Below are 18,550 nucleotides of genomic sequence, written 5' to 3'. Positions count from 1 at the left end.
ACAAGCTAATCTGGTTATACCACATGGGGCTCACAATCCTAATCCCCATTTTACAGATGAGGGAATTGAGGCCCAGAGAAGTGAAGTGAATTGCACAAGGTCACACAGGATTAGAACCCACATCCTCTGACTCCCAAACCCGGGTTCTTGCCACGAAGCCGTGCTGTTTCTCATATGAAGCAGGAGGGAACTTCTGGCCAGAGGGAGGACTAGGGCAAAGGATTGGCAGCAAAACTGGTGAGACTTAAATAAAGAGAGTAGAGTGGAGTTGGAAGAGTGGCGTGTGGGTGTTGAACTGTAGCAGATCAGTGAGGTAACAGAGGGAGCGAGCTGACTGAGTGCCTTCGGTCTAAGGTAAAGAGCTTCTTTTTGATGTGGAGGTGGGTGGGCAACCATTGGAGGTTTTTGAGTGGGGAAGTAGGGTCTGAACTACTTTTTTTCCCCAAGAAAATCATCAGGGCAGCAAAGTGCAGTATGGACTGGAGAGGGGAGAGACAGGATGGAGGGAGGTCCGCAAGGAAGTCGAAGTCAAGGTGGGAATTTTGCCCAAAGTTCTAAATCCTTGCTTTCACATTTCATTCTGTGATACAAGGAGTTCTCCTACAGTGAAGAGGTTGTGTCCTTGGAGAAAATCATGTTACAGTAACTATTGGTTCAATGGTTAGAGGGTAGATGGTTAGAACACTTTCCCCCGACTGACATTTTGTAATACACATCTCAATACTACTATTATGTCTACAGCAAATAGAATATCCGCTATTCATCGCTATAATAACAGTAGTAGTATTTGCTAAACACTTACCTCGTGCCAGGCACTTACTAAGTGCTGGGGGGGATATAAGCAAATTGGGTTGGACAGTCCCTGTCCCACATGGGGTTCACAGTTTCAATCCCATTTTATAGATGAGGTAACTGATGCCCAGAGAAGTGAAGTGATTTGCCCAAGGTCACACAGCAGGCAAGTGGAAGAGCCGGGATTAGAACCCACTATGTTCTGACCCCCAGGCCTGTGCTCTATCCTCTATGCCATGCTGCCTCTATATCATCATCATCATCATCATCATCAATCGTATTTATTGAGCGTACATCTGTGTGCAGAGCACTGTACTAAGCGCTTGGGAAGTACAAGTTGGCAACATATAGAGACAGGCCCTACCCAACAGTGGGCTCACAGTCTAAAAGGGGGAGACAGAGAACAAAACCAAACATACTAACAAAATAAAATAAATAGAACAGATATGTACAAGTAAAATAAATAAATAGAGTAACAAATATGTACAAACATATATACATATATACAGGTGCTGTGGGGAACGGAAGGAGGTAAGATGGGGGGGTGGAGAGGGGGACGAGGGGGAAACACTGTGCCAAACACTGTGCTAAGCACTGCAACAGATACAGGACAATCAGATCAGACAGTCCCCACTCACAGTCTAGGCGGGAGGGAAAACAGCTATTCAAACCCCATTTTACAGAGCAGGAAACAGACGCTTAGAAGTTAAGTGATTTACCCAAAGTCACAAGGAGGACCAGGGGTTAGAGCCCATGGTTCCTGAATCTGAGGCTCAATCCACTAGACCCTATATCACTCTGCAGTTGTAAAAACCCCACGGAGGACCAGTTGACTCCGAGTAGAAAGGCTGAGGCAGAGATGGTGAAGGTGAGAATCTCATGCCTACACTGACGCCATGATGTTGTACACAACTGTTTCTCTCTCCACTAAATCAATCCGCTTACTTCAACCTGTGGATTGGGTTTTCTCATAGAAAACCCTTCCTCCTTCTAGTAGGAAGGAATTCTCTCATTCTTCCGCTGCGTTAAATTCAAGCTGTGGTCAGAGAAACACATTACGGCAGGACTGGATGTATCGGAGGAGCAAGCTTTGTGGGTCAGTCAGTCAGTCAATCGTATTTATTGAGTGCTTACTGTGTGCAGACTCTCCCAAGCCCCCTCTCAGGATCACAACTGCAGAGTTTCCAGTCCTACACCAGTCTCGGCTACGGGAGGGAGAGCCAAGCAGAGGCCTGCCCATTCCATTCCGAGCTCGGGCACCGGCTAGTGAGTGAAAGGCAATCTGCCATGAGTCAAAACTCACCTGTGCTGGGCAGAAGCGGCATGGGAGAGAGTTGAGTGCGGAGACTCAAGTTTACTGCGCGGAAGGCGGCAATGGTAAACCACTTCCATATTTTTCCAAGACAACACTACCAGAATGGTTGCAGATGGAGAGTGGGGTGTTCTGGGAGAGATGTGTCCAAGGAGTCGCCAGGGGTCGGAAATGACTGGACAGCATAAGATAAGATAAGACTGCGTGCAGAGCACTGTACTAAATGCTTGGGAGATTACAATACAACCATTAACAGACACACTCCCTGCCCACGGTGAGTTTACAGTCTAGAGGGGGAATGCCTACAGCACCCTGTATTCCCAGACGGTCTCCCATCCAGGTACTAATCCAGCCTGACCCTGCCTGGCTTCTGAGATCAGAAATGATCAAGCACGTTCAGGGTGGTATGGCCAACTGTAATGTGAAAGGGCTTTAAAAAATAACCTCTGAAGAGCCAATCATGTTTCCAGAACATTATTTAAAATGATGTTCTTTTTTTCCGTTCAGCAATGTATTCAGGTCACTCGCTACTCTCCTACTACAAACCAGCCCGCACACTTGACTCCTCTGGTGCTAACCTAGGCACTGTACTTCAATCTCGTCTATCTCACTGCTGACCTCTCACCCACGTCCTGCCTCTGGCCTGGAACGCCCTCCCTCTTAATGTCCAATAGATCAATCAATCATATTTATTGAGCGCTTACTGTGTGCAGAGCACTGTACTAAGCGCTTAGTGCAACAGATGAAATCTCTCCCCCACCTTCAAGGCCTTACCGAAGGTATATTTCCTCCAAGAGGCCTTCCCCGACAAAGCTCTCCTTTCCTCATCTCCGATGCCCTTCTGCATCGCCTTGACTTGCTCCCTTTACTTATACCCCCTCCGAGCCCCACAGCAGTTATGAACATATCTGTTATATTCCCCGCCACCGCCACCCCACCCACCCCACAGACTGTAAGCTCACTGTGGGCAGGGAATGTGTCTTTTATATTGTCCTCTCCCCAGCACTTAGTACAGTGCTCTGCACACAGCAGGTCTATAAACTGTGTGGTACAAGTGCTCTATTTCTAGCATAAGTGTTTTAACGATTACTCCAAACAGATGCAAATAACTTCACTCCAGGCAGTCTCCAGATAATTAGCCTCCTTTTCAGGAAGAGGGCAAAGCACTTTCTAGTCCTCCCGGGGAACTCAGCAATGGCTCTTTTCTAATCTAGTTTTTCTTCCTACTCCTAATGTTAGGAATTGTGTGAACTGACTTTTTCTTGGCTCTCTTGTAAACAGGCCACTGCAAACAATACTGGGAAAACAAGCTTCTCCAAATGGAAAGCAGGTGAACAAAGAAGGAAGAACTAAACGCAACTGAATTTTGTTTTTCTTTCAAAACCAAAGTTCCGGACTAAACATAGTTCAGAAGTCACTGAAAACAATTTTCAACTCATGTAGGACTTTAGGAGAATAAAGATTTGTAAACAGTGATTAGGGAACAAAGCTGTGTGTGGCTTTTAAGTAAAAAGAAAGGGGATTATTGTTCACCCCATTCACCTGAGACCTTGGTGAGCACAGGAAGAACTTCAAGGAAATTCAAGGTATGTTTTCATCTCTGGGCTAAGGATTTCACTCCCACTAAACTTCAACCACGGGCCAAGTCGATCCGTACATTTTATGACAGCAAAGCCAGCTCTGAAGCACTATACTTATTGTTCATCTTGAGAAGATTAATTCACCGAGGTTGTGTTCAAAAACAAACCATTTCCATGCCAAAGCCGTGTTGGGTACCATCAACGTTGCAACTGTTGAGAATGATTTTCATGAACAGCCTGAATTAAAACTACTCATTTTCACATCTTTTGACTGAAGATCAAAGGTGGCAGAGAGCAGGCATTCCCGGGGGAGGGGAGGGGGGGGGAATGTTGGGAAGCACGAACAGGAGGGGAGAGAGAGGATGGGGGTGCAGGCAGTCACTCAGTCAATCGCATTTACTGAGTGCTTACTTTGTGCCGAGTACTGTAGTAAGAGCTTGCGAGAGTACAATATAACGGAAACATTCCCTGCCCCAAACGAGCTTAGTCTAGAGGGAAGCAGCTAGAGTACCAGTCTGGGAGTCAGGAAGACTTGGGTTCTAACCCCGGCTCTGCCACTTGTCTGCTGTGTGACCCTGTGCAAGTCACCTCACTTGTTATATAATACTCTCCCAAGCGCTCTGCACACAGGAAACATTCAATAAATATGACTGAATGAATGAGTTCTCCAGGTCTCAGTTCCTTCATCTGTAAAACGAGGAATGAGACCGTTAGCCCCATGTGGGATGCAGACTGTGTCCAACCTTATTAGCTTGTATCTAGAGAAGCAGCATGTCCTAGTGGCTTGTGAGTCAGAGGTCGCCGGTTCTAATCCCAGCTCCACCACTTGTCTGCTGTGTGACCTTAGGCAAGTCACTTCACTTTTCTGTGCCTCAGTTACCTCATCTGTAAAATGGGGACTGAGACCCCCTTGTGGGACAGGGACTGTGTCCAACCTTATTGCCTTTTAATCTACCCAACACTTACAACAGCGTTTGGCACATAGTAAGTGCTTAACAAATACCGTTATTATTATGATTATTATTACCCCAGCGCTTAGTACAGTGTCTGCCACACAGTAAGTGCTTAACAGATACCACTAAATCAATAAATGAGAGCAATCATCCAAATCTTATGTAGACTCTGCTTGAACAAAAAACCCTCAGTGATGGGCAACCCTAATATAAGGACCTTCTGGAAATGGAGAGATGGCGGGGGACGTGGCGGTGACGCTCTGAATTTTGCCTGCTGCTGACCCAGCCGGGAGACTTGTTTCGATGTCTGTCATCATCATCATCATCAATCGTATTTATTGAGCGCTTACTATGTGCAGAGCACTGTACTAAGCGCTTGGGAAATACAAACTGGCAACACATAGAGACAGTCCCTACCCAACAGTGGGCTCACAGTCTCTCCCTCCATCTAGACCGTGAGCCTACTGTGGGCAGCGACTGTCTCTCTTTGTTGCTGAACTGTACTTTCCAAGCTCTTAGCACAGTGTTCTGCACATAGTAGGCACTCAATAAATATGACTGACAATGAATGGCGGTTCGTGCTTACAGACTCTAGGCTGGAAGCTTCTTGTGGGCAGGGATCGTGTCCACCAACTCTACTGAACTGTACTCTCCCAACCTCCTAATACAGAACTCTGTGTGCTCTGCTGCTAGTAAGAGCGCAATTAACACCACCGATGGATGGACTGGCAACCAAGCAGTGCTCCAGACTCGGCCGATTTTAGCTCATCTCTATAGATTGGATGTGCGTGTAGGGGCGGTTGGCAAGCTCTGATTATAGTTAACCCAACTTCTGTGGGGGCCCTGAGATAAATAGGAATGATTTCTACAACCTTACATGGAGAGAAGCAGTACGGCTTTGTGGGTAGAGCGTGGGCCTGGGTGTCGGGTCATGAGTTCTAATGCCGGCTTTGCCACTTGTCTGCTGTGTCACCTTGGGCAAGTCAATTCACTTCTCTGGACCCTCAGTTTCCTCATCTGTAAAATGGGCAGTGAGACTGTGAGCCCCAAGTGAGACACGGACTGGGTCTAACCCAATTTGCTAGTATTCACTCCAGCACTTAGTACAGTGCCTGGCACATTGTAAGGGCTTAACAAATACCACAATTATTATTTGGGATCGATGATTATGCTGAGAGAGAGCAACTCACTGAGATCCCAGTGGGGTGTTACATTACCCCCACTGCTCCCTTAAAGCATATCGTATTTGAGATTCTGGTTGCCCCGTTGAAGGCACATTCTTTAGGTACCTAAACCACTTGGATTAGGGCACAGTCGGTTGGTACCGCGATATTATCAGTATTTCCTGAAAGGGAAAACCCCTTGCATGATTAGGCAGGGTATATGGTATATAGACTGATGACTTAAAATCAATCAATTAACATCTGTCTCCCCCTCTAGACTGTGAGCTTCTTGCGAGCAGGGAAAGCGTCGACCAACTCTACTGTTTTGTGCTCTTACAAGCAGTAAATGCTCAATTAATACCAATGACTGATAGGTAGAAAGGGAGAATATCTCCGTGTGAACAAACAAGACGAATTCAATCCCTTTACGTGTACCCTAAAGTTTCTGGTACTTTGAAACTAAGGTCATCTAGAAGCTCATATGATTTCACTTCTAAAAGTTGTTTTGATGGAAAAAAAAGCCATTAGCATTTGGATCAATTATATCTCTTTCCTCACACATTTCCCTCTTCTGGTCATAGCAAAGGTCTCTCTGAATTTTCCCTTTGAAGTTATTCTATTAACAGTTACCCGTTTACCCCCTTGGGCTTCAATAATCAATGCATTCCACTTAATGCAAAATGGTACTGGCTTCCTGACTAACGGTCCTCCTTCTGCAGAAGACACACAAGTCTTCCCTGAAAACAGACCTGCGTAAAAAGTGTTACTCAGGATACAACCATCAGCGTGGCTTAATGGGTAAATAATAATAATAATGATGGCATTTGTTAAGTGCTTACTATGTGCAAAGCACTGGGGGAGATGCAATGTGATCAAGTTGTCCCACGTGGGGCTCACAGTCTTAATCCCCATTTTTACAGATGAGGTGACTGAGGCTCAGAGAAGTGAAGTGACTTGCCCAAGGTCACACAGCAGACTTGTGGCGGAGCTGGGATTCGAACCCATGACCTCTGACTCCAAAGCCCGTGCTCTTTCCACTGAGCCACACTGCTTCTCTTTAGCATAGTAAAGCCCAGGCCTGGAAGTCTGAAGGACCTGGATTCTCATTCCGGCTCCACCACATGCCTACTGTATGACCTTGGACAAGTCACTTCACATCTCTGGGCCTCAGTTCCCTCATTTGGAAAATGGGGATTCATTCATTCATTCAATCGTATTTATTGAGCGCTTACTGTGTGCAGAGCACTGTACTAAGCACTTGGGAAGTACAAGTTGGCAACATATAGAGACGGTCCCTACCCAACAGCGGGCTCACAGTCTACAAGGGACAGACAGACAACAAAACATATTAACAAAATAAAATAAACAGAATAAATAAAATAGAGGAATAAATACGTACAAACATATATACATATATACAGGTGCTGTGGGGAGGGGAAGGAGGTAAGGCGATGGGGAGGGGGAGGAGGGGGAGAGGAAGGAGGGGGCTCAGTCTGGGAAGGCCTCCTGGAGGAGGTGAGCTCTCAGTAGGGCTTTGAAGGGAGGAAGAGAGCTAGCTTGGTGGATGTGCAGAGGGAGGGCATTACAGGCCAGGGGTTGATGGCGGGACAGGCGAGAATGAGGCACGGTGAGGAGATTAGTGGCAGAGGAGCGGAGGGTGCGGGCTGGGCTGGAGAAGGAGAGAAGGGAGGTGAGGTAGGAGGGGGCGAGCGGATGGACAGCCTTGAAGCCCAGGGTGAGAAGTTTTAGCCTGATGCATAAGTTGATTGGTAGCCACCGCCCCCGACTCTCCGTCCGTGCCCGCCTCTGGCTCTCGGTCTGCCTGTCTGCCCCCCTGCCTGCCTCTGTTTTGCTGTCTCCCTCTGTCTGCCCAGCCCTCCCTGTCTGCCTGTGTCCCACAATGTCTGTCTGTCTGTCTTTCACTCTAACTAGCCTGTCTGCCTGCCCCCTTCGGAGGGATCTGTTTGGAGGAACGGCATGGGTGTGAGGGGCTGTGTCCTACCTGATTAACTTGTATTTACCCCTGTGCTTAGAACAGTGCGTGGCACATCGTAAGTGCTTAACAAGTACCATTATTATTATCACCTGCTACTCAACTGGAACATGTGGTAGCAGTACTTGCAAATGGCACACGGGCCCCCTAGAATAAGCACTGAAAAGAGAGCTACAATTTAACTCCTACAAAAACAAGCTGTGTTCCTGCTAACCAAAACCCATTTGAAAAAGCCAAACCAAACCATTTAAGCCAAATGCATAAAACAGGGCTGATCCAACTGGATCTTCTGCTCCGATTACCCAATGCGAATACCGAAATGCCAGTTCTCAAGAAGCACATCCACTTCAACTTTTCTGAAACACCTACCTGGATAGCTGAGTTCATGAAACACGTATTTCCCAAGTTACTTAGGCCACAGAGGCCGGGCTGTTCATTGTTCCTTCCTGGCTCTGTGTAATCGTAGTTCTTATAAGCAGTGTACGCTGGGAGGCAATAGTTTGAGTTTTTCACACTGGAAGAAAACAAAACAGCTTTCATCACGCAAGCAAAAAGAGTCTAGAGGTCGCTGCAATGAACGTTCAGCAGTTGTCCTTTTTATGAAGTGGTGAAGGATTACACTTAAATAAATTCTGAATTCAGGTACGTCGTTTTGAACCCTGGCCAACAGAGACACTGTCCCCGGCCCCCCGCAAAAATCAATCCTCCCATCCCGGGTCCCCACCAACCCCAACTAGGGGGATGCGCCCCCCAACACGGATGTCGGCTGGGTCTTTCTACCCTGGATTCACTGGAGCAGCTCCACAGCACACTCCATTCTGCACTGCTCCATCAAATTGGAAGCATTCCGATTTGAAACACCACCAGCAGCAATAGATCATCTCATTTGTGTCCCCTTCGGCATATCCTGCTACCACAACAGAGTGAGGTTGAGAGGGAGGTGAGGGCTGCCTGACATTCCAAGGCCACTGTGACGTCACCGGCCCGATGCACTGGAGACTATTTATAGTTCATTTGCTAGGACAGCATAATCCGGCCATCAAATGCAGAAAAACACACAGGGTGATTGAGAAGGCACAAAATGCTTCTACGGTGGTACATAAAACACCAGCGATATTCAGCTCTCCTTTTTCTCTCAGAGCACAGTGCGGCTACATTTGCAGAAGAGTGATAATTTGGGATTTTGGTTGGGGCGGGGGGAGGGGTCAATTTAATAATAATCTAAAATATCCAAAGCAATGGTAAATTAATGATTTTTGAGAAAACAGGGCAGCATTTAGTTTTTTTAAACGAACTGAAAAGTGATTTTGTGAAAAAAGGTACAATTCTTCCTTAAGAGAAGTTTCAGTTAGTGATCACATGAAATATTCATGATAGCAGCTTTGGGTACGATTCAAAAGCGTCGCTGCAATCTTCAAGCAGCTTTCCAATTCAGAGCAAACCTGAATTAGCTTTCCAAGGGCATTTGCTAAAAGCAAACATGGCAAGAAAAAGAATATATAATGTTACAAATGTACGCTGATCAATTACTGATCTTGATTACCTTCAAAGCCAGTAACAGAGGTTTTTGATCTATCCTGGTTACACAACTGCAAAAACAGCAAATATCTGATATTCAGTATTCTTAAATTATACATGTAACCTTCACATTTGCAGCAATCCTCTACTGAAATACTCCTTTTTATGTGATACTCACCCAATACTACAAAACAGTAACACACCAATCAGAATTCAAACACACACAGACACACACACGAGCACAGTGTGAACACCATCATTTTTTTATTTCTGAAAAAATGGGGAGAAATGAATCAACATTTTTTCAAACTTTCACTTTTACCCTTCAAAATGTCCAGTTTGGAGAATAACACTGAGATTCAAGCTATCGAGCTTTTATTTATTTATTTATTTTTTAAATTTCTGCAAGTCACTACCCTTCTAAAAGCCTGAAATCTATTTTCAGTCCCTAGAGATCCAGAGCTGGAAGAAGGGTAATGGCATTTGGTAAGGGTAGTGAGGTAATATGGGCAATGGCTATAGGCCTTGTGCCGCGCTGGGCCCAAATCACACGAACTGGGAAATGGGAGGTGGCAGTGTGAAATCATAAAAATAATAATAACTGTGGTACTTGTTAAGTGCTTATAATAATAATAATAATAATGATGGCATTTATTAAGCACTTACTATGTGCAAAGCACCATTCTAAGCGCTGGGGAAGTTACAAGGTGATCAGGTTGTCCCATGGGGGTCTCACAGTCTTAATCCCCATTTTACAGATGAGGTAGCTGAGGCCCAGAGAAGTTCAGTGACTTGCCCAAAGTCACACAGCTGACAATTGGCGGAGCCGGGATCTGAACCCATGACCTCTGACTCCAAAGCCCGTGCTCTTTTCCATTGAGCCACGCTGCTTCTCTTCTTATGTGCTAAGCACTGTACTAAGTGCTGGGGTAGAGACGAAAAAATCAGTTGGACATAGTTCTTGCGCTACAGGAAGTAGGAAGTAGTACTGAGTCCCTATTTTACAGGTGAGGAGACAGGCACAGAAGTTAAGTGACTTGTCCAAGGTCACACATAGCAGGTAAGTGGTAGAGCTGGGATCAGAATCCAGGTCCTCTGACTCCCAGGCTTGTACTTTTCCATTAGATCTTCAATATCCTGCTTTACAACAAAGTGTGAGTGGAGGGCCTGGGATGGGTGGGTGGGCGGGGAATATATTACCCTGCTTTAAACCGGGCAGTCCAATTTCTAGCAGATCTGTCTTCTGCCCAGTAATAACAATAATAATTATTATGGTATTTGTTAAGTGCTTATTATGTTTGTACATATTTATTACTCTATTTATTTATTTATTTATTTTACTTGTACATATCTATTCTATTCATTTTATTTTGTTAGTATGTTTGGTTTTGTTCTCTGTCTCCCCCCTTTAGACTGTGAGCCCACTGCTGGGTAGGGACTGTCTCTATATGTTGCCAATTTGTACTTCCCAAGCGCTTAGTACAGTGCTCTGCACACAGTAAGCGCTCAATAAATACGATTGATGATGATGATGATGATGTACCAGGCACTGTACTAAGTGCTGGAGTGGATACAAACAAATTGTGTCGGACCCTGTCCCTGTCCCATGCGGGACTCACAGTCTCAATCTCCATTTTATAGATGAGGCAACTGAGGCCCGGAGAAGTGAAGTGACTTGGCCAAGATCACACAGCAGACAAGTGTCAGAATTGGAATTAGAATCGGAAATGGATCAGAAACGTCAGGTCCTTCTGACTCCCAGGACCACGCTGCATCCACTACGGCAGGCGGCTCCACAGTACCACCACAGTACAATCAATCAAAGGTATTTATTGAGCACTTACACTGCGCAGAGCACTGAACTAAGCACTTGGGAGAGTCCCATAGACAGAGAGGGTAGACCTGTTCCTTGTCCACAAGGAGACTCCAGTTGAGCTCATGTCAAACACTTTGATTTAAACAGCCCAGCCTGGCTCTCCCCCTGTGCCTGCATTGACAGGGATCAGGGAATGGTTCTGCTGATTTCTTTAAAAGGCCCCCCGACCCCCCACCCCTTGTATTCATTATATTCTGTGGCGAAAACTGCCTCACCAGGCACCCAATAACCCTATTATTTCTGGATTAGCAAAGAGAAGCAGCGTGGCTTAGTGGACGGAGCATGGGCTTTGGAGTTAGAGGTCATGGGTTCAAATCCCGGCTCCGCCAACTGTCAGCTGTGTGACTTTAGGCAAGTCACTTAACTTCTCTGTGCCTCAGCTACCTCATCTGTAAAATGGGGATTAAGACTGTGAGCTTCATGTGGGACCACCTGATCACCTTGTAACCTCCCCAGCGCTTAGAACAGTGCTTTGCACATAGTAAGCGCTTAATAAATGCTACTATTATTATTATAGAGCACAGGCCTGGGAGTCAAAAGGACCTGGGTTCTAATCTGGGCTCTTCCACATGTCCGCTGTGTGATCTGGGACAAGTCACTTCACTTCTCTGAGCATCTGTAGCACCTCCTCCAGGAGGCCTTCCCAGACTAAGCCCCTTCCTTCCTCTCCCCCTCGCCCCCCCTCCATCCCCCCATCTTACCTCCTTCCCTTCCCCACAGCACCTGTATATACGTATATATGCCTGTACATATTTATTACTCTATTTATTTTACTTGTACATATCTATTCTATTTATTTTATTTTGTTAGTATGTTCGATTTTATTCTCTGTCTCCCCCTTCTAGACTGTGAGCCCACTGTTGGGTAGGGACTGTCTCTGTATGTTGCCATCTTGTACTTCCCAAGCACTTAGTACAGTGCTCTGCACACAGTAAGCGCTCAATAAATACGACTGATTGACTGATTGATTGATCTGTAAAATGGGGACTAGGACTGTGAGCCCCATGTGGGACAGGGATTGTGTCCAACCTGATTAACTGGTATCTACCGCAGCGCTTACTAAAGAAGCAGCGTGGCTCAATGGAAAGAGCCCGGGCTTCGGAGTCAGAGGTCATGGGTTCGAATCCCAGCTCTGCCAACTGTCAGCTGGGTGACTTTGGGCGAGTCACATCACTTCTCTGTGCCTCAGTTACCTCATCTGGAAAATGGGGATGAAGACTGGGAGCCCCCCGAGGAACAACCTGATCACCTTGTATCCTCCCCAGCGCTTAGAACAGTGCTCTGCACATAGTAAGCACTTAATAAAGGCCATTACTATTATTATTATTATCTACCCTAGCGCTTAGAACAGCAGTTGGCACATAGTGAGCGTTTAACACGTACCATAATAATAATTATTATTATTGTTAAATGTGAATGGTATTATCAGTGCCATCCAGTGGTCACCTTAAGAATGGCACCCAAAGGAGAAAGCTGCTTCCCCCCTCAGTCTGTCAGTCAATGGTATTTATTGAGCACTTACCGTGTGCAGAGCACTGTACTAAGCACATGGGAGACTACATCATCATCGACATCAATCGTATTTATTGAGCGCTTACTATGTGCAGAGCACTGTACTAAGCGCTTGGGAAGTACAAATTGGCAACATATAGAGGCAGTCCCTACCCAACAGTGGGCTCACAGTCTAAAAGGGGGAGACAGAGAACAAAACCAAACATACTAACAAAATAAAATAAAGACTAGATATGTACAAAATAAATAAATAGAGTAATAAATATGTACAAACATATATACATATATACAGGTGCTGTCGGGAAGGGAAGGAGGTAAGATGGGGGGGATGGAGAGGGGGACGAGGGGGAGAGGAAGGAAGGGGCTCAGTCTGGGAAGGCCTCCTGGAGGAGGTGAGCTCTCAGCAGGGCCTTGAAGGGAGGAAGAGAACTAGCTTGGCGGATGGGCAGAGGGAGGGCATTCCAGGCCCGGGGGATGACGTGGGCCGGGGGTCGATGGCAACTACAACAGAACAATAACACACAGAAACACATTCTCTGCCCACATTCCTGGTTTAGCAAACCTATGCATGTAAGCTCCTTGTGGGCAGGGATTGTGTCTATCTACCCTTTGTTTAGTTGCTTTGTTCATGGTACTTGTTAAGCTCTTACTATGCCCCAGGCCCTGTTCTAAGGGCTGGGGTAGACCCAAGTTAATCAGGTTGGACACAGTCCCTGTCCCACATGGGGCTCACAGTCTTATCTCCACTATATTGTGCACAGTAAGTGCTCAGTAGATACCACTGATCGATTGATCCTTGAGTGGGAGGAAGGGAGAGAGGGAGGGAGGGAGAGAGAGAGGGAGAGGAAGACAGAGAGAGAGAGAGAGAGGGAGAGGAAGAGAGAGAGACAGAGAGACAGAGAGAGATGGGGGGGGGGCGCGGAGACAAAAAATGGGTACAGACATTGACAATAAAATTCCTGTCTCAGACCTCTGTATTCCTCTACAGTTCTGCTTAGGACTGGGTTCTACAATCCAAGAAGGGGCTTTATTTATTCCTGTTATATTAATACTCGCATGGCTCAGTGGAAATCAATCAATTGTATTTATTGAGCGCTTACTGTGTGCAGAGCACTGTACTAAGCGCTTGGGAAGTACAAGTCGGCAACACATAGAGACAGTCCCTACCCAACAGCGGGCTCACAGTCTAGAAGGGGGAGACAGAGAACAAAACCAAACATATTAACAAAAAATAAATAGAATAGATATGTACAAGATAAATAAATAAATAAATAAATAAATAGAGTAATAAATACGTACAAACATATATACAAATATACAGGAGCTGTGGGGAAGGGAGCCTGGGCTTTGGAGTCAGAGGTCATGGGTTCAAATTCTGGCTCCGCCACTTGTCAGCTGTGTGACTTTGGGCAAGTCACTTAACTTCTCTGAGCCTCAATGACCTCATCTGTAAAATGGGGATTAAGACTGTGAGCCCCCCGTGGGACAACCTGATCACCTTGTAACCTCCCCAGTGCTTAGAACAGTGCCTTGCACATAGTAAGCGCTTAATAAATGCCATCATTAATTAATACTGCAAGTTGAAAAAATTTAAAAGGCAAATAATTGAGTCTGGGATATTCCATAAAAAGCAAATACTATATTCTAAAGAAATTTTGTGACTAGAAAATTGATAATAAAACGGTATACATAAATCTCTGCAGTCACCACCAAATCATGCCAATCCATGCACACACAAACACCCAAGTGCAAAAACAGAAAGCACATTTCTAGTTTCACATCACAAACGGGATTAGTTGTTTGTGACGTTATCTAGATTCCCCGGCCATATCTAAATGGAGGTTGGGAGGTCTCCATGGGTTTGCAGCAACCACGGTGGAATTTCCTGGGAGGTGAATTTTGAGCTACTCAGGAATTAAAAAAAAACTCATCTAAGAAATAAGTAGTAACAAATATGGGGGCTGGCGTGGGACTAAGTGTAGAGTGGTTAGACACCCTCTCAAATTCCCTCATTATTCCATGATTCTCTGCTAAAAGACACCTTCACTGTATTAATACACCTGCACCCGAGAGAGCCTTAATAATAATAATAATGATGGTATTTGTTAAGTGCTTACTCTATACCAAGCACTGTTATAAGCACTAGGGTAGATACAAGCTAATCAAGTTGTTAGTTCCTGTCCCAGCAGCTTGGCTCAGTGGAAAGAGCACAGGCTTGGGAGTCAGAGGTCATGGGTTCTAATCCCAGCTTCGCCACGTGTCTGCTGTGTGACCTTGGGCAAGTCACTTGATTTCTCTGGGCCTCAGTTCCCTCATCTGTAAAATGGGGATTAAGACTGTGAGCCCCCCGTGGGACAACCTGATCACCTTGTATCTCCCCCAGCGCCTAGAACAGTGCTTTGCACATAGTAAGCGCTTAACAAATGCCATCATCATCATCATCATTAATCCCCATTTTACGGGTGAGGTAACGAAGGCACAGAGAACTGAAGTGGGAGGAGCCGGGATTAGAACCTAGGTCCTTCACACTGATGCTGACCTGATCTAATTCCCAATGCCCATTCCGAAGCAAATTACCTTCAACAAGGCTCCCAACTGAGCACACATTTTCACTGAGGCCTTCAAGTCAGCCTCTGTAATCTTACATAATTATTAGCCCATTAGCTAATTAGCTAATAATTAGCTCAGTCCCTTCCCAAAAGGCCACTTCAATTCTGCAGGTCATCTATGAATCCAGCCAATCATCTACTTGTCTAGCTCTGGATTACAGAAAATTCTTCCACATGTAGCCGCAGTGAACTCACTTACTTTTAACAGTGCGTGTATCGTAACAAATAATGACGACCTCTCATCCTGTGGGACCCCCAAAATTTTCTCGAATAGGAAGGATGCCACTCGGGGCCAGGTATTCTACTTGTCATAACCCTTCTAGTGGTCATCTGTGACGTATGTTCAAATGGATAGTTAAGAGCCTCAATTAAACCCGGGTGGTGTGGGAAAACACTATCTTCCATCAGTTACCCAAAACACTGGTAAGCTTTTTTTCTCTGAATGACCACTTTGCATCCAAATATTTTTCCTACCTTAGGATTCGTCCTTTCGTTTCAAAGCACACACAAACACGGGCAAGCATACATACCCCTCTCTTCTTTAGAGAACACTGATTTGAAGCCATTTTTAGAGGAGAGAAAGGGTGGTATTTACAGTCAAAATGCCTTCACGAAGTCTTGAAATAATCTAGATGGAGGATTCTGAATCTTATAAAACACAAAAAATTAGGCGACATTTCTGTTCCATAATAAGTGATTGGTGTTGAATCGGTTGAAAATATACATGTGCTTTAGAGGTTGTAGGGATGGTCATAAAAGCAAATAAGCAGAATGGATAAATAGATAAAGTGACATGATAACAGCTTTCAGTGTTAAAAGGAAATGATGGCAGGGCTGTAAATGTAAATATTGAAGTCAGAAATGGATTGTCACTTCCAGAGAAGCTGTTTTTCACATACCTCCTACTCATGAAGTCTTCATTAACGTCTGTGATGTTAAGCACAAACTTTGCCCCCAGATGAACAAGGTATACTATCAGACTATTATTATGTAATGTAAACAGGGCCTCCACCCCCCCCAAATTTTAAGCCATTATGAGGTATTAAAGGAGTATTTTTAGCTTTTTTTACGTTATGAGAAAAACTGTCCACATTCACTGAGTTAATTTACAACTCAGAGACGAGTATGCAACTATGCGATTGTATTTTGTGAAAAAAGCAAATTATCTCAGGATCTGAATCTCTTAAATATCTTTCTAAGAGTTAAATCACAACTACTTCAATCAATACAAATAGATGCATCCACACGTGAACACTGGATTATAGCACAAATTGAAGAAAAACTGAATGGCAAATCAGAAACTGGTAGGCATAAACCATGACTGCCCACATCTCCCCCATCCTAAAAAAACCCCACTCGACCCCACCTCCCCTTCTAGTTATCACCCTATCTCCCTCCTACCCTTCCTTTCCAAACTCCTAGAATGAGTCGTCTACACCCGTTGCCTTGAATTCCTCAACGCCATCTCTCTCCTTGAGCCTCTCCAATCTGGCTTCCATCCCCTACACTCCACTGAAACTGCCCTCTCAAAGGTCACCAATGAGTTCCTTCTTGCCAAATCCAACGGCTCATACTCTGTCCTAATCCTCCTCGACCTCTCAGCTGCCTTTGACACTGTGGACCACCCCCTTCTCCTCAACACGCTATCCAACCTTGGCTCCACAGACTCCGTCCTCTCCTGGTTCTCCTCTTATCTCTCCAGCCATTCATTCTCAGTCTCCTTCTTGGGCTCCTCCTCTCCCTCCCATCCCCTTACGGTAGGGGTTCCTCAAGGGTCAGTTCTTGGTCCCCTTCTGTTCTCGATCTACACTCACTCTCTTGGTGAACTCATTCGCTCCCACGGCTTCAAGTATCATCTCTACACTGATGACACCCAAATCTACATCTCTGCCCCTGCTCTCTCTCCCTCCCTCCAGGCTCATGTCTCCTCCTGCCTTCAGGACATCTCCATCTGGATGTCTGCCCGACATCTAAAACTCAATATGTCCAAGACTGAACTCCTTATCTTCCCTCCCAAACTCTGCCCTCTCCTTGACTTTCCCGTCACTGTAGATGGCACTACCATCCTTCCCATCTCACAAGCTCGCAATCTTGGTGTCATCTTTGACTCCACACTCTCGTTCACCCAACACATCCAATCCATCACCAAAACCTGCCGGTCTCACCTCTGCAATGTTGCCAAGATCTGTCCTGTCCTCTCCATCCAAACGGCTACCCTGCTGGTTCAATCTCTCATCCTAGCCCGACTGGATTACTGCATCAGCCTCTTCTCTGATCTCCCATCCCCTGCCTCTGCCCATTTCAGTCTATACTTCACTCAGCTGCCTGGATTATCTTTGTGCAGAAACACTCTGGCCATGTTACTCCCCTCCTCAAAAATCTCCAGTGGCTGCCTATCAACCTACGCATCAGGCAGAAACTCCTCACCCTGGGCTTCAAGGCTGTCCATCACCTCGCCCCCTCCTACCTCACCTCCCTTCTCTCCTTCTCCAGCCCAGCCCGCACCCTCCGCTCCTCTGCCGCTAATCTCCTCACCGTACCTCGTTCTCGCCTGTCCCGCCGTCGAACCCCGGCCCACGTCATCCCCCTGGCCTGGCATGCCCTCCCTCCACACATCCGCCAAGCTAGCTCTCTTCCTCCCTTCAAAGCCCTACTGAGAGCTCACCTCCTACAGGAGGCCTTCCCAGACTGAGCCCCCTTTTTCCTCTCCTCCTCCCCATCCCCCCGCCCTACCTCCTTCCCCTCCCCACAGCACCTGTATATATATATATATGTATATATGTATATGTATATGTATATGTACATATATATATGTATATATGTATATATATAATATATATGTAGATTTATTACTCTATTTACTTCACTTGTACATATATACCATCTATTTATTTTGTTAGTGATGTGCATATAGCTTTAATTCTATTTGTTCTGAAGACTTTGACACCTGTCTACATGTTTTGTTTTGTTGTCTGCCTCCCTCCTTCTAGACTGTGAGCCCGTTGTTGGGTAGGGACCGTATATGTTGCCAACTTGTACTTCCCAAGCGCTTAGTACAGTGCTCTACACACAGTAAGAGCTCAATAAATACAACTGAATGAATGAATGACTTTCAGCTATCTAAATTTGTAATTTTAATTCAACCTCCTCAAAACACAAAGAAACTCTTCATTTAGGAATTCATTTAAAATTCTGCCCAATACTGAATGTAAGAAATTAGAAAACTTTCATAGCAGGTTTAA

General features: G+C 45.5%; 1 protein-coding gene across 6 annotated transcripts in view; it reads right to left on the bottom strand.

Moving 5' to 3' along the window:
• USP15 (ubiquitin specific peptidase 15) overlaps positions 1 to 18,550 on the bottom strand; it is a 148,803-nt gene that overhangs the window by 34,782 nt on the left and 95,471 nt on the right. For 5 of the 6 annotated variants that reach the window (XR_005454902.1, XM_038760446.1, XM_038760463.1 and 2 more), the window contains one exon: positions 8,163 to 8,307. Coding sequence is in view for 5 of the 6 variants with exons in the window: in XM_038760446.1 (XP_038616374.1) it covers positions 8,163 to 8,307 (145 nt within the window). In the remaining variant the exon portion in view is untranslated. Of the gene's footprint in view, positions 1 to 8,162; positions 8,308 to 8,573; positions 8,658 to 18,550 lie in introns of those variants that run through there. The other variant, XM_038760483.1, reaches the window with a different exon arrangement.

Source organism: Tachyglossus aculeatus, chromosome 2, assembly GCF_015852505.1.
Source record: "Tachyglossus aculeatus isolate mTacAcu1 chromosome 2, mTacAcu1.pri, whole genome shotgun sequence".
Classification (NCBI taxonomy): domain Eukaryota; kingdom Metazoa; phylum Chordata; class Mammalia; order Monotremata; family Tachyglossidae; genus Tachyglossus; species Tachyglossus aculeatus.
The sequence above is the reverse complement of the archived record's forward strand: the minus strand, read 5'-3'. Positions and strand labels throughout refer to the sequence as shown.